The sequence below is a fragment of the Pithys albifrons genome, chromosome 2 (assembly GCF_047495875.1).
Source record: "Pithys albifrons albifrons isolate INPA30051 chromosome 2, PitAlb_v1, whole genome shotgun sequence".
NCBI classification, from domain to species: Eukaryota; Metazoa; Chordata; class Aves; order Passeriformes; family Thamnophilidae; genus Pithys; species Pithys albifrons.
In genome coordinates, this window is record NC_092459.1 from 108,069,835 (window position 1) to 108,086,048 (window position 16,214).

General features: G+C 37.4%; 1 protein-coding gene across 8 annotated transcripts in view; it reads right to left on the bottom strand.

The window, feature by feature from the left end:
* Positions 1 to 1,088: 1,088 nt before the first annotated feature.
* Positions 1,089 to 16,214, bottom strand: part of GPCPD1 (glycerophosphocholine phosphodiesterase 1) — a 45,791-nt gene continuing 30,665 nt past the window's right edge. For 7 of the 8 annotated variants that reach the window (XM_071581997.1, XM_071581995.1, XM_071581991.1 and 4 more), the window contains 8 exons: positions 14,137 to 14,214; positions 13,123 to 13,162; positions 12,295 to 12,356; positions 11,387 to 11,452; positions 10,511 to 10,647; positions 9,227 to 9,362; positions 8,727 to 8,887; positions 1,089 to 2,891 (listed from right to left, as the gene is read on the bottom strand). In XM_071581997.1, coding sequence (XP_071438098.1) covers positions 2,687 to 2,891; positions 8,727 to 8,887; positions 9,227 to 9,362; positions 10,511 to 10,647; positions 11,387 to 11,452; positions 12,295 to 12,356; positions 13,123 to 13,162; positions 14,137 to 14,214 — 885 coding nt within the window. In that variant the 3' untranslated portion in view covers positions 1,089 to 2,686. Of the gene's footprint in view, positions 2,892 to 6,210; positions 6,312 to 8,726; positions 8,888 to 9,226; positions 9,363 to 10,510; positions 10,648 to 11,386; positions 11,453 to 12,294; positions 12,357 to 13,122; positions 13,163 to 14,136; positions 14,215 to 16,214 lie in introns of all 8 variants that reach the window. The other variant, XM_071581998.1, reaches the window with a different exon arrangement.

Below are 16,214 nucleotides of genomic sequence, written 5' to 3' on the forward strand. Positions count from 1 at the left end.
ATACCATCTAAGTTATTTTCCAGGGATGGGGGAAGGGCTCTAGTCTAGTCAAGCAAGTGTGGCAGATGGAGCAGTTGGAGAGCTGGTTCCCTCACTTGGTATTTTTACCTGCTACTTGTTTTTCTTACTCCATTGCTGTTTTCAGTAAATTGTCCTTATCTCAACTCCTGATCTTTACCCTTTGTGCCTCAAATTCTTCTCTCCTTCCACAGGGGAGTGGGCAGGGAGAGGGTGCACATGGCTCATGGTTAGGAGTGGTTCAGTAGGAACATCAAACTGGGGAATTTTATCCTAAACCATAACACTGGGGGATTGCCTTCATCCTTATGGCAGGCTAGCACAGGATTGAGGAGGGGAGCAGGTCCCTGTGCTCCCTGTGACCAGAGTACCTGTAAGGTTTACCTTGGATATGGCCATGACGCTGGGATTCCTTTAACTCTTCCTTCTCCCCCTTCCTGGCAGAGTTGCCTCCTGGCACTGGGGCCCTGGGAGGGTCCATGGTCAGCAGAGGGTCCTCATTTCCATAGCTAATGGCTGTTAAAGCCAGTCAGGCTGGGAGGAAGTTGCTGACAACTTCCTCATAAATAAGGGAGTCAGCAACAAACCACCATTGTAACACTGCTCAAAACTCTTGTAAAATCATCACAGTGGGTGTATTTATTTCCACTCCCACCCCCCCTCAAACATAAGGGTCATATGCTTTTAATAAAAGGTATTGAAAATTAGGAAACAAGTTTTTAAGGGTGCCTAAGCCCTTCTGTGCATCACGCTGTGATTAGTCCAAGAGGGTGCTTCAGATAGCACAAGATTTAAACCACCTTCACACAAAGTAACTGTTGTGTTCAACATCTCTGTGGATGTGGTTCCCAGCTTTCAGAAGCAGTGACACAAACTATGCTAGGCATTGAGTATCTGCTGGTAAAGCCCTCAAGACCTGTCAAGAGAATCCTACATGGGCATAAAAATGCAAAAAAAAAAAAAAAAGAAAGAAAAAAATTAAGAATTAATCACAAAGGTGAAGAATGCTTAACAGCACAGGTCCCTGATGTCAAGACTCTGGTTCAGTCCCCCCTCCCGTTCACAAAAAAAAGCTCACACACTTCCAATTTTTGTTCAGGTTTTGGGGTTTTGTTTTTATTAAAAGGTGGCTTCCAGATACCTCACCATTACTGTGCTGTTTGTGCAGGACAAACAAACTTTAAATACTAAAATACACAAGTCAAAACAAGCTGTTTCAAACTGCTCAGCAGTGCAGACTCAAGCACTTATTTGCAATGGCTTTGCTCTTTGTACAATCAGTTCTATGTAGCGATGATTGTATATAAAGAATATAGTACATACTATTGGTTTCATTGTCAATTTACAAGAGAAAAAAATAAATATTTTCCATTCTTATTATACATTAACACTTCAGTAGAAAGTTACAGCTGTTGTGTTGGCATGACCTGCAATGTCAGAAGGAAAAAAAGGACATGCATACTTATCTATTAAGAACTCTAAACTATAACTTTGTAATAAATTACAGAGAATAGATATCAGGAGAATACCAATTTTCTGAATTCAGTACATTTGTGATTCTTGCTCCAAGGTAAAAGCCAGAAGTCTTGGAAAATACAAAAGCTAGTAGCTTGCACTATTTAAATAAGATAAACCACTTAAGGTATAGCCTTTTCTTCAAATGTTTGTGAATAACAGGCTTGTGGTTTTTTAGGCAAAAAAGATTAAGTTGTTGAGTTTGTCCTTGCATCCTTCACACATAACTAGCACCATAAAGATAAAAGGACCTCAACAAACACCTAAATTTCATGCTTAATAGATAAAGCATGCATTTGTAGAGTTTGTGCATGGTACATATTCTGTCCATTAAGGTTACTGTGCAAAAAAAAGATTCTCAACCACTGAAGATGTTTCTGTAATTCCATTAAAATTATTAGCAAAATTTTAAAAGTTTTGCAGGCCTGTGTGCGATTAATGCAAAAAAAAAAAGAAAAGTAATATTTGTGGTTCAGCCCTAACTGCTATACACAGGCACAGTATAAACTGACAAATGAGACAACAAAAGCAGCAGCCTAAATGTCCAATGACATGGGAAAAAATGATTGCAGTTTACCAAAAAATATATAAATATTTTCAAATGGCACGAAGCTTTGTACAGGTGGATCTATCAGTGCAAATACATATATATGAGGTACCAATTAATTCAAGACTTTCTATTGGCCAGATCTATTTATACGTATCTTACAATCACTTTCTTAATTTCCTGCTTTCAGATAAATGCTACAGCTTGTCAGCCTGTAAGTAAAATCAAAATCAAAACAATTTTTCAGCATAATCAACACTGTAACTTGTATTCATTGATAAGTTCCCTATGGTTTAGTTTCTGAGCTTTTACTACTGAGGACTGCTTAATTAATTTGTTTTTTAAAAGCACTAGTGACAATTTTCTTTTTCAAGATTTGACATGAGTATAGGGGAAAGTTAAAACTATATATGTAAATTGGAACAATAACTATAACTGGCTGAATATTTTAACATTGTTTGAAATTTCAGTAAGTACTGTTAGGAAGGAGGAACACGATTATTGCTATTTGGACATTTAAAAAAAACCCAAACCAGCCTGAAAGCATAGACAGAACTGTTCCAGTGGTGAAAATTTGCTAGATACAAAACAGCATTCTACCTAAAATTAGTCCTTTTGCATTTGAACACTCTTCAAGTTATCTACAGCTTTCTCCTCCAGGTAACTATTGTGACATTTACATGGAACTATGGATTTGAAGTGGCTAACTGTGGGACACACACAGCTTTTCAGCTCTGGCAACTCTCTCTTGAGACGTTCCAGCTGTTCCACTTGGAATATATTTGGTTGCTCAGGATTTGAGTCATATATCCTGAAGAAATGAGAAAAGAAAATTGATCAGTATAAACTTACAGATCACAGAAATGTACACGAGATAAAGCAACTGGGGTTTGTTCCCCAATAGAGTAAAATGTCTATGAAGGCAGTTTGCTTGAGATTAGTACCCTAGGTTTTCCTGCTTATCTTGCAATATAAAATGATACTTCTTTTACACAGACTGATTAGTATTTCATTGCATATACTAAAAAGCTACCCACTGCCACTTACTCAGTCTTCTGAAAAATGTGATTTTACAGGTGGCAAAAAGCAGTGAAGTAAGAGCCATGTTCCAGGCTTCAAACTTAAAAGCCTAAGTTCCAGAGCCCTGAGACTGAACAGACTATGATATATTACTTGTACTTATTGTTTAAAGAAGTGTTTCACTTCTCCCCAGTTCAGAACCATCTTTTTAAAATTATCGTAACAGTATTAGGTCAAGAATGAAAACCAGAAAAGCTGATCTTTCTTCACATCTGATGCAAATTAACTATCTACACCATTTTAAATAGTCTATCCTATTTCCCCTTCTTGTTTTCACACACATAAACAAACCTGCAGGATTTAAAATGTCAGCACCACACCAGACTTTCCAAATCCAAAACACATTTTGAGTCTGACAGCATAAACACTGAGCACAACTCAAATACTATTTTGGTGTAATCCATTATAAAGCAAAAGCATTATTTCTATCAGTAATTTCGAACATCAGTATGTTATTTATATCCATAATTTTAGTCTGGGCATCCAGTTGTGCATATACAGTTTCAGGTATTGCAGGACTCCAGGTTTATCTCCTTCAAATAAAAACTTCAGGAAGAAGTCACCATGGCTTCTGCTTTAGTCTTTTATGAATATTCATACTTCCACTTATTATTTCTTCAAGAAATTAATTTGCTTTTATTTCACCACCCTTTATCCTTCATACATTTCCAAAATATATCCAAAAGCAATGCAATGTCACAATGAAAATAAGAGTGCTGCATGATAGAGTGCAATGTGCCTTTTTACCCCAACAAGACAACTTGTAAACTGCTGGCAACTCCAAGACATCCAAAATAACATGCAGCTCAAAGACTGATATAATAATAGGATTCAAATAAGGACACACTTCTGCAGAAAATATGGGTATGGATCAGATTCTCTGCAGTATGATAAAGGACAATTTCTGTGAAGAAACGCCTCAAAATGAGGATAAATGGTGTCCCATTTTTATGAAATTTGAATAGAAGGAATAGCAGTTAAATTACCTGCACAGAACTTATAATGCCATATAGGTCTAAGATATGAACCAAAATTGCCTAATGGAAGCTACCTGCAAAATAAAAGCTCTGCCTTCCCTCCTTCTAGCTGCAGGTAAGATCTGTGCTCTCCTCAGTTAAGTCCGCTTACACATTATGAATTTCTCTGTGCTCTTAAAACAAACCACTTAAAGTTTTCTACATAGCAACACACTTCAAGGACAAAGAACCTCAAGTCCTTCCCATCAGTTAGAAGAGCAAAAGCATGTTTCTAAGCTCCTTGTTCCCAGAATATGGCTAAGCGGGTTTCTATGCAGCTTCTGGCAGGTATTTTATTAGTTCTTTACTACAACAAGTATAGAGTCTGTAACTCTTGCTTCATATTAAATTCTTTTCCATTGAGATTTTGGATGAATCCAATCCCTCAGGCTCCTTTGAACCTGTCCATTACAGCCAGTCTGCTCCAATGTGTATACAGTGTTTCTTCTAAACCAAAAGCAGAGAAGACAATTTGAAGCACAGCTACACTTGTACTTCAGAATTCCTTGTGCCCACTTTTCTTTTGGGTCCATGAAAGTAAGCCACTGGTTTGCAAAAGCAGAACATAGTCCCAGGACTTCTCTTAATTAATTATTTCTAACATCACCACCAAAATAAGGAATAAACTCTCATCTCACTATCCTTCATTCTTCAACAGGGCAAAAAGTTCCTCCATTCAACTTCCTATTAGTGAGCAAGACAGGGAATTCCTTTAAATATTACTTTTTAAAATAAGCACATTCTACAAAGACATTGCAGGTTTATGCAGTGGATATAAAACTGGTGTGTTTAGCTCCTGTCAGGTGTTAAACCTCTGAAAACACACACCAGACAAGAGTCAGCAGCACTGAAATACTATTTTCATGCTCAAAAAGATTTTCTGAAGCTTTTAATTAAAACGTTTCATTTTTCTTTACATCTCAAGGTAAACTTTAGTTTAATTTGCAATTCACAAAATACAGAAGACTTAAGATTGCCATTGCATAACATCTTCATTCAATCACTGAGTAGATTAAATTATAAATCAACTAAGTCCACTTCCTAGATATACCCATGCTGTCATTTAAGTAACATGCAGTTTCAGGCAAACAGGACAGCGCAGATTTAGACAGTCTTTTACTTCTGAGAAGTATTTGGAATGCTTTTGTCTTGATTGCCAGTTCAGTTTGTGTTAAATTTCGGGAAGTTACTAATACCAATCAAGCACAGAGCTTTTGTCTGGAATCTGCAAGTGCAACATGCAGCGTAAGAAACTTCCCATGGAAAAGCTTTCAGCATAAAAATTACTATTTAGTGTTTTTATGTAGTTGCATCTATCATTCAAAAAACAAAATTCAGATCATGTAAAGGGAATAAAAAAAACAATGCAAGTGTAAGTTAGCACCCACCCCCTCTCCACATTGGTATTTAATATACAGCCAACAGGTGTGTAAACATAAGACTGCATTTTTCTTATTAAGTATATTCAAATATAGTAATATTTTCTGGACTGTTTACAAAGCTTACTCAGGAGAAAAATACCAGATAAATTACCCCACAAATCCTGCCTTAAAATCCATCATTTTTTGCCAGACCAGAGAATTTTCCTACAAAAGTTAAAGTTTCTTCTCTAACTAAAGTCTAAACATCAGACTAATAAAGCATTTTAAGGAAGATATTCAGTTATGCACATAAAGTATTCTTCTGTATAAGGGCCCAAATAAAAGCCTGGAGGCAGAGGCGGCACCTTTCTGTAGGCTGCCCTTTTAACACAACTAATTTTACTTTAAATACTGAGATGAATGCTAGTTGAACATAAGAAAATAGTAGAGTATCATCCCAGCAACTACCAGAACACCCATTTGGTTTAATAACTTTGGGTATATCCAATAATCTGCAGCCCAAGTGGAGAAAGGACTGGATGTGGGGAGAGGTCTGCGTGTGTTCTTTCCTCTGTCCCAGTGAGATCATTCCTTTGATATCGTTGGCATTTGTAAGCGTCCCAGATTTAGCCTTGCAGCTTTTCTCCATGCAAAGCAAAGGCAGACCCCCTACCTGCATGTTTTTATGCCCAGTGCTTGGGATCATCAACTTTTGGTATTCAGGCCACAGTGTTTCTGCCATCTTCACAACTGGCTACATTGTTTTGGCCAATTCTACATGGACGATTAAAGTTTAGAAAAAATAGCTTACAGAAATTATCTCTATGTAGACAGTTCAGTTCATCAGGTAAGAAATAACTACTGCACACAATGCCTCAGGGCCACATGCAAGCCACATAAAATTCACTAAAATTGCTCTACTTCCCTTCCTAGCTTACTCAGGAAACAACATGGTGTAAGTAAAGGTCTAGTAAACAGCAGCATGAAACACCAGGCACAGTGTTTTCGATAAAAGCAGAGAACAAAAATTCTGCAGAAACCAGAGAAGCAGCACATCTTGATTCAGTCCTGGAAATACTCTGGAATTTGAAGACACAAAAATAGCATAAACTGGCTTTACACTAATAAACAGATTACTGCAGTCCCTACTCATTTCTAGGCCTTAAAACAGGCATGTGCATCTCTCTCTCGAGTTCTGCTTTACTGTAGTTTTAAATTTATTTATTCCTAAGCTTCAAACAGAACAGAATATGGATATTTACACCATACCTATTTAAACTCTTAATACCAACTCCATAGTCTGAAATGATGTGAAAGATTGCCTTTTTACTTTTACCCAGCTGCTCCAACTGGGAGTGGAAACATTTGCTGCCAGATTTTATATTTTGACATTCCACCCAGGCCCTGAGGTCCCACCTGCATTTCAAAGTGTCCAGCTTGAGATACTTGATGCAACTTTTAGAAAGTGTCATATTTCTGCTAAAGGGACCTATATTAAAATTGAATTTAATTTTATTTAGACAATTAGTCAATTTTGAAAAATAACTCCAGTGGAACATTCTACAGGAAAAAAAAGAGAAATAATGTTTCCCTGCAACAATTATACTGAAACAAGATAATTGTCTGCTACTCAAATTGCAGTTTGCCACTTGAAAAAAAAGGAAAAAAGCAGTGCTGAACTGGTTTTGAATAGCTTTGGAGTTACTACTAATTTTGGGGTTCCTCTTAATAAAGTGGAAAGATGTTACAAAGTGGAAGTGATACAGGGGCCAGGTAGCAGGAGGAGAGATGAACACTATTAAGAATCCAGAGGATCCAAACAGGGCAGGAAAGTTCAAAATTTTTTTCTTCAGTTAAATCTCCAACGGAATTTAGCCTTCCAACAACTTGTCTAGTCATCAAAAGGTGAGACAGTCTTCTGCTATCCTACTACAACTTAAAACACACAAAAGGGACCACAAGATGGCATAGAGCCAACTTGCAGCCTGGACAGAAATGCAACAGCATTAAGTAGAGCTGAGTATATAAAGCAATAAAAGCAACACGAAGTCAGGGGGTGACACCTGCACAAGGAGTAATTAGCAATTTTGGAAGACTAGATTAGTAGACATCAGATGAACAGACATCTTAAGAACACTTTATACAGCAGTATTTGATTGAAACACCTATTCATGGCCCAATAATGTATTACTTTAAGTTACACGTATCATAGGATCAAATCTCATTACTCTAAGATTGTACACTAAAGAGTCAGAGTTTCTGCCTTCTAGTCCAGAGGTATTTTTCATCAACTAAAGGAGTCGTAGAAGAGGTACAACATGCAGAACTGCTGTGGCAGGAAAGGTGATTTAAGTTTCAGTGTCTTCAGTCTGAAGCTGATCCCCAATGTAAAAATCTAGTTATTCTTTTTTACTGACACAAGAAGTGAGATGTCCGGCAAACCAGAAAAATAATGGGCCCACCATTCTGGAAGGACTCTCAACAGTCAAGAACAGATCAAAGAGAGTTAACTTTTTTTTTTCAATGAGAGCCTACAACTCCAAGAGCAAACATATTTGATTTTGAGAGAAGCTAAATAACCATGTAACACTTTTGTTCAAATATTTACCACAGTATTCTTGATGTCCACTTGAATTGCCTGGATATAATAGTTACCTTCTGAAGTGACTAATTTGGCAGTTTGCCCCAGAGGCAATTGCCAAATTAATAGGAAAAACGGTGAATTCACAGCTTTGAAAAACAGCAGAACATTGGCAAAAATTAAGTTAAAATCATTCACTGAAGTTGTGCTAACCATTTCCACAACCTAATGTAGAAAGCTTAAGCTTTCAGCCAAACAGTTAAATAACATTGTCCTCACCATATCATGTACATAACTTAAAAGTTACTATCAGCAATATCAGTAGCATTTTACATGTGTACACCATGCACTATTTCTTTAAAGAATGAAATTACATTTAAACCTTAGAAGAAACAAAAGTTATTTTGCTTCATATATAGAGCTGAAAGAGTAGGAATTAGTGTTAGACTTGATCTTGATCTGGGTTTATGGGCTTCTGGCACTTCCAGTACAAGAAGGAAGATATTCTGTACCCATCAAGCAAGAAGCAATGTGACATTTCACTAGAATCAAGATAAAATAGTTTCTAAGTTTGGGGACAGTTATTTTAAAAAGCTGTAATTACATACCTGTCATATATTAGCCCATGAACACCATATTCTCTCAACTTCTTCCTGTTATCCGGGTCATTTGCATCATCACCCCATGAAAAAATAACTAGGCCTTCAGATATGGCCCGTTTAATAAATGATGGATTCCTCAGCAGATCTTCAGAATGCACATTAATTCCCTGAAATACAGAAGACTCCAATTTAACCCCAAGTTTCTGAAACACATCAGCTGTTTTAATCTTTTAACACTTGCAGCTCCTTACGATTTCATCCACAATAATAAAAATTTAATTTACTACAATTAGAGAGTTTATTGATAGCACTATTTTTAAAACACTGGATTAGAGATTTGAAACAATGGACATTATTTTGCCAGTTACTCAACATGAGTGTATTTCTTTTATGAGGTTACTTGTAATTTTAAGCATTTGTGTCAAAAATTATAGATTTAAAACAAGTGGTAGTAATTTAGTTTCATTTTACCACAGAGTAGTTAGTACCAGAACTTGTCAGCTTACCAGCAAGTTTTCAAACTGTGCAAAAGTAATGGCAATTGGAGTTGTGCGAGATCTGAGATCCATAAGCTCTGGATAGAGTTTGGATTCTCCTTGGGTGAGAAATAACACAGGATACTTGTTTTGCTTGTGCCGAATCCTGTTAGAGAAAAGGTTCACAATTAGCAAATGAAGAAATAAAGATTAAAAAATAAAAAGCAGGGGAATTTGATCTTACTGTCTTGAGGGGAATTCCTCTCTTTACTGCATGTTCTAGTTCTAGCTGGTGCAACAACAGGGTACTACAGCTTAGCATCAAACTGTGTGACAAACTGCTCAAATTATTCCTTTTGCCACTATTAGAGATGAACAAGCAGTTTAAGGGAAGCTAATCTTCATGTTGAACTTGGACTCACACCCTCAAAATGTTCATATAAAAACCTTGAAGGTTGCTTAATTCTGTAATTTTCTTCTTAAATGCAGGGTAGAGTAAAATGAAGACTCATGATAAGAATTTCTAAACATGGTTAATACACAGAACCTAATCCTACTAATGTTATTTTTCAACTTGGATACCAGTACAGTGGTATAAAATGACAACAGATGGAAGCAAAATTTTGAGATTGGCATGTTCCTAAATTTGCTTCTCAACCCTTTCATCAGTCCCTTGATTTGGTTTTGTTTTGCCCATTGACTCTTCAATGGTATTTCATCAGAGCAGCATCAAATGAAGCTTCCATCAAACCTCTCATTAATAGTGCTGAAGCCCCTCTGGGTACCAAGTACTGCAGCCCATTTTTGGTTCATGTGTATCCCAACTGTTCACCAGTTCAACTGCTATGACTCTTTTGTGTACCAACACCTTCAATATGGCATTTCACAAAGCAAAGCAAACCACTTGAAAATCACAAACCAAACGTGGGTAACACAAAGTTCTTTCGTTTTCTGTCCTTTTAAAAAGGCAGATACAGTGAAAAACTGTAACAAGAGGATTTGGTTTTTAAGTTGGGCTTGCATACCCCTGGAGTATCACTGAAAAAAACTTTGGGATACCAGAAGAAATCTTGACTTTTTTTGTTGTTTCAAGAAAGATTAAAGCATTCAGGAAAGCACTTGACTTTGTTTTCCTGTTCCATTTTTGGCTCATTTCTGATGATAAAGTGGTCTTGTTTTATTTCCCAACTATTTTGGCACCCAGAGTTTATGTCTAAGCAAAACACGTGTTACTTGTTTCCTACTGAGTATTCTTAGTACAAAGTAAATTTTATCAAATAAAAAGAATACATCATTTATCTCTTCTTAACTTACATTGTACAAACATCTGCATGAAAAGAAGAAAATACAATTCTTCTCCTTCCAGCATTCATCAAAACAGTTTTTAGAATGATATCTAGAAAAAGGTTCATATCAAAGTAAGTTGATAAGTTGCCATCCCACTGTCCATCCTAGAGGAAGAAAGAACAAGTTTTAGTCATTTAAATTAATGCTTAGTAAAATCATTTTAACCAGCAGTGGTCTTTCATTCAACCTGAGCAAAACAAGAATTCAGTTTGCCAGTCTGAATACAGAAGTCAACACTGGTTACAGCTCTGCAGGGCTGACAGTCTGAATTTAACAGCACTAAGGTTCACTGAAAAATTATTCTGTCTCCCCACCCAAGGAAGGCATTTCTAGGAAGCCGATCTTAATTTTGAAAATGCAAAGGAATTCCCTGAAAGACCACCAAAAACTATAGCATATATTCTCTGTTGCTATTCCTAAATAAACACGATCCTGTGCAATGCTTGAGCAGGGAGCCTAGACCAGATGATCCACTGCAGGCCCTTCCAAACTGACCCATTCTGTGATTCTGTTCAATACACAAATTCAGTGGTCAGATCTGCAGAATGAGATATCCTTTGAGAACAGCAGGTACCAGTCTTTCTGCAGTTGACCTGTCTCTGAGAGGTCTATTAGGATGTCCCCATGCATATGGACTTGCACCTGTAACTCTCCTTACTTTCCCTCCCCCACTCCAGGCTTCCAGTCTCAGCCTTTACAACCATTTCCTTCTGGACTGAAACAATCCAGCTGAGTCTGCAACACTGCTGACTAGAAGGAAACAGTTGTTTGTATTTCTGCACCATGGAAAATTACAAGCTTTAGCTGTCAAAGAATTAAAGTAAATCACGTGCATTTATTTACCCTTTGTTGGGAGATCCATTTTATTTCTATGTTGAACCCAACATCTTCAGAAACAGACTCCAGGACCTGAAAAAAAATTCATAATGAAAAGACCACACAGCAAAGGAGGACAACAAAGCACTGTGAAGGTAAGTATTAGAAGAATGCATTGCAATTTAATGCCAGTGGTGTCTAACAGTAGAATTAAAACCCTTAAGTTTTAATATTTAACACAAGATACAAATGCATCCTTTTCTACTCCAATTGCAACTTAATAAATACATAAAAATGGATAAAATCTTAAGGACAAAATTTTGACAAGGTACAAATGCAAGTCAATTCACCTTAACACATGACAAATGCCCCATTTGTACTCCTAAAGAAAAAATGGGTTTTATTTCTCCAGAAACATAAGTAACAGTCCTGAGTACGAAATCCATGAGCTTACCATTATGATAACGGAACAAAAGTTTTCATGTGAAATTCTCATAAAGAATTATTTGTAAGGTGACTTCAAATCAAAAGGTGAAGATCATGGAAACAGTCAGAAATGGGAACATACTAGAAATTCACATTTCTGTGTCTGGCTCTGCCAGATGGCCAGTACTATGTGATGAACTGCCTAAGGCCAGGCGGGTTTTTTTTCAAAATTAGAAACAATTGTAAATGCATTAAAATGCAATGCCTCTGTGTACCTTGAGCTATACAACTTGAGTTCATGAATTAAGACACTTTAAATATATGCAAACTATTACTTTTAAGCACTGAAAAGCCTTCAATGGCCAGCAATAAAAGTCCATGTTCTCAGTTTCAGCATTGATATCAGAGGCATAAATGAAAAATTTGTATCTCTTGCTACATATGCAAAGCTGAAAATAAAACACATTTTCATGTTTCCCAATCGTCATTGCTCTGTATTCGCTACTTACTCTTTGCAGAGAAGGAAATGGCTGGGTCTCAAAAGCAGAGTTTTCTTCCTCTTTAAAAGATGCTGGAAAGAAATATAAAATATTGACTCAAAATAAACAGCATAATCCCAGTAATCTCAGTAAGAAAAGGCAGGCTCAAATCATAAGGCCTTTAGGAGTGAAATCAGGTCTACCTTTTGATTACCTACACCTTCCCACTAACACTGACTTACAATGATGCTGTTGGCCTGTTTTGCCAGTGGGAAAGTTTTTTGACAATCATTTAAAAACTTACCATAATAATGATCAGAAATGGCTTCTTCCATCCCTCACCACTTCACTCACTGAATCACATCCAGTAGAAGCAGCCTTGCCTATCAAGGCTTATTTATTTTATGTTTTCCTAGACAGGGATGGTGTGTGAGATACTCTGCCAATTTGCTGACCTTTTAAAGGGAAGGAATTAAGGCCAAAAAATGACAGCACCAGTAAGACACCCTATAGCAGTTACCAAAGTTCTTGTTGGCAAATCTGAAGAGTGGAAGGTAGAGTAAGAGAAGCCTAAGATGGGAACATTAGTGGCAATTTTGTTATGATTCTTTATAAATATATATTGATCTATACATTCACCCTCTACTGTCCTGTCCCCTCTAACCAAGGGAGTAACTATTCTTCAGTTATTTACTTCCCAGCAAAGAACTCTACAGCATACACAAAATTAACTACATAAGCATTCAGAAATGTTAAGGAAGGCTGCAAATGTGATTCGAAAAAGCAACTGCAGCTACAGAATATATTTAATTACATGGTAACGAATCAGTCTCAAGGCTCTTCCAAACTAGTACATACCATTCTGATCTTTTACTTTCAGGGCAGTCACATGAGCCAGCTGAAGAGTAAGAGCAGAGGAGCAACATTAGCAAACACTACCCGTAGAGATCTTCCTACATACAAAATGTAACTAGTTTTCCTTACAAACTGTTTTTAGGTTTAAAGGTCCATTACAGACACAGGTTTAGTAATTTATAAAACAATAAAGGATATCCTAGTACACATCACAATTTTTTTTCAAAGTTTGTTTTAAAGATTTCAAGAAAAGCTCACAAAACCAAACTGAAAACATGCTTACTGAAAATTCAAAAAACATGTTCAAGGGTAAAAACACATACTATAATTCAACATCAAGATGTGAAGAAACCTGAACATTAATCTCTCCTCTATGTTTAATCCAGTGCAGAGGGCTGCCTGCCTTTATAACGCTGTCACATTCTGAGACAGAATGAGGCCAAACATAGGGCCAACTCCCTCACTCCATTTAAATTCCCTCTTCATAAAAAGGAGCAGACCAAGTAATTTTAAGTAAAAAGAATCATATAGTTCTTGAATGAGCCAGGTGTTTCCTTGACTGAGGACAGGCATCTCAGTGGGGTCTACAGTGGCCCAGTCTCAGTCTCTGACTCCTTTTAGTAGACAGGGCACTTCTGCTCAGAAGGTGGAGTAGTTCCTTTAACATTTGAAAACTAGACAGACTTCATGACAGATGTTTTTCTTCAACAAACTCCAAAGCATTGGCTTTCAATGAATCCTACCTTCAATTTCAACCTTCCTCATTTTTAAAAAATTATCAATGTTAGCATACTGATAAGGATCTACACAAGCTGTCAGGCTGCCTTTCTAGAAGATGCAAGTAAAGAAACTTATTCAGCTTGTAACCATGGTGCAAAAGTATTTTTCTTGGAATTAACTAATCGCTTGGGAGAGCACAGTTTTAAAAATCGTGCCAACAGAACAATCTTTATTACTCCCAACAACTCTAAGCTTCATACACAATTTGAAGTTCTACACACAGCAAAGTAACAATACCTTCAATAACTGTAGCTGATCAAATGTGAGTTCTTTGACAGCAATCTCAAACAGTTCCAAAGGCTCTGTATCCAGTTTCTTTGAAGAGACAATACATAATTAAGCATCACTGAAAACTAGAAAAAAGCCTACATGCTTTTAATATGGTAAAATTAATGGCAACTAATTTTTTCTCTTTTTTGATAAAGATCCGAGTGATATCCTAATAATAAGACAATCAGTTTTCAGGAGACAACGCAGTCACTTAAAAGCACAGAACAGGTGTCAAGTTGAAAAAAACCCCAGGATTTGGTTTTTCACACAAATCAGAGGCTTTAAAGTTCTTTCTTCACAAAAATTAGTGTATTTATTCTACAAAACCCTGATTGGTGAATGTATTCAGGAAAAAGGTTTGCAGGCAAAGAAATGCAGTAAAAAATACTCCAAGACAGTTCTGTTTACTCCTGTCTATCCAGTTTTATTAGTTTCTATCAAAAACTGGAAAAAAAAAGGCAGATGTCCTGGGGTTAAATCGAGACCTTCACACTCTGCTCCAAAAATAAAGATCTAGTGCCAAAACACTTCTCTCCATTTCTCACTTCCCCTCTTCACTTACAGAAATTTTTACTGAGCAAGACAGTACTGATTGAAGACACACTGAATATGCATTTCCCTTAGTCAAAGTCCCATTTCCATAACTGTTCAAAACCAAGCTTTTTATAAACTGCAATATTGCAAAGGGTGAGAGAGTTTGATGACAAACTTAGTTCCAAGAAGATAGGGCAGTCTGCTCTCCCATGCCATCTCTCTCTGGTTTCACTGCAGAGCCAGGAAAGAAGATAACCAGCACAGCACAGAGTTCCAACTCTTTGCACGGCTGCAGAATGCAAGCATTCAGGCCTCAGTGGAGAGCATAGAACAGACCACACAGAAAAGCACTTCAGTGGGGGGCTTTTGAGTCACCAGGCCTTATGCCTGCGGTTCTCTTGCTATTAAGGAGTGGAATCATAGAATCGATTGGGTTGGAAAAGACCTTCGAGATCATCAAGTCCAACCCTTGGTCCAACTCCAGTCCCTTTACCAGACCATGGCACTCAGTGCCACGGCCAATCTCAGTTTAAAAACCGCCAGGGATGGGGAATCTACCACCTCTCTGGGCAGGCCATTCCAATGCCTGATTACTCTCTCTGGAAAGAATTTTTTTCTGATCTCCAACTTCAATTTCCCCTGGCAGAGCTTGAGCCCGTGTCCCCTTGTCCTATTGCTGAGTGCCTGGGAGAAGAGACCAACCCCCACCTGGCTAGAACTTCCCTTCAGGTAGTTACAGACAGTGCTGAGGTCACCTCTGAGCCTCCTCTTCTCCAGGCTAAACACCCCCAGCTCCCTCAGCCTCTCCCCACAGGACTTGTGCTCCAGCCCCTTCACCTTCTGAATGTCACTTTCTGAAAACATTTGGTTGTTATAGTTCATAAAACTGGGGTATTTAGGAGGTATGGTGAGAGACTGTTCAGAGCATCTTTTAAGGAAGGTTCATCTGTACGTACAAGGGACAGTATAGTTCAGTACTTCTCATGTTAGAGCATTCTTGATGCTTCCAAAAACAGCAGAAGGGAGTTTTTGGTTAAAAAAGGAGGAACTGCAGTTTCAAGAGGTACAGCTAAGAAAGGAACAGGACACTTGCTTTCAAAAACCGTTTTCCTGCTCCTAGAATCTCAGTCTTAATTCTTTTCCTTCTGTTCCACCAAGCAATCCAAGAGTTCTTTAGCCTCACTTACATATGAGACATGATGTATATTGTTTACCTCACAGTTAAAGGACCGAGCAAGATGCTGAAGTCAAAAAGGGTTAAGGAAAGCTAAAAAACTAACAGAATGCCATTTTTGGCTAATCAAACTCCCTAAATGAAGGAGATTCTTGTTTCTTTCATTTTTCTACTTTCTATCTACTGGGATCCAAACAAAGCAGTCTTTGGTTTGACTTAAAAGAGCTCTTATGAGTGCACTACCGCTTAAGACAAGTATACATTTAAGTATCAGTAGGAGTGAGAAGTCATGCTGAGGATCACACTAACTCTCCCTCAAAAGGGAAACAAGCAGAAC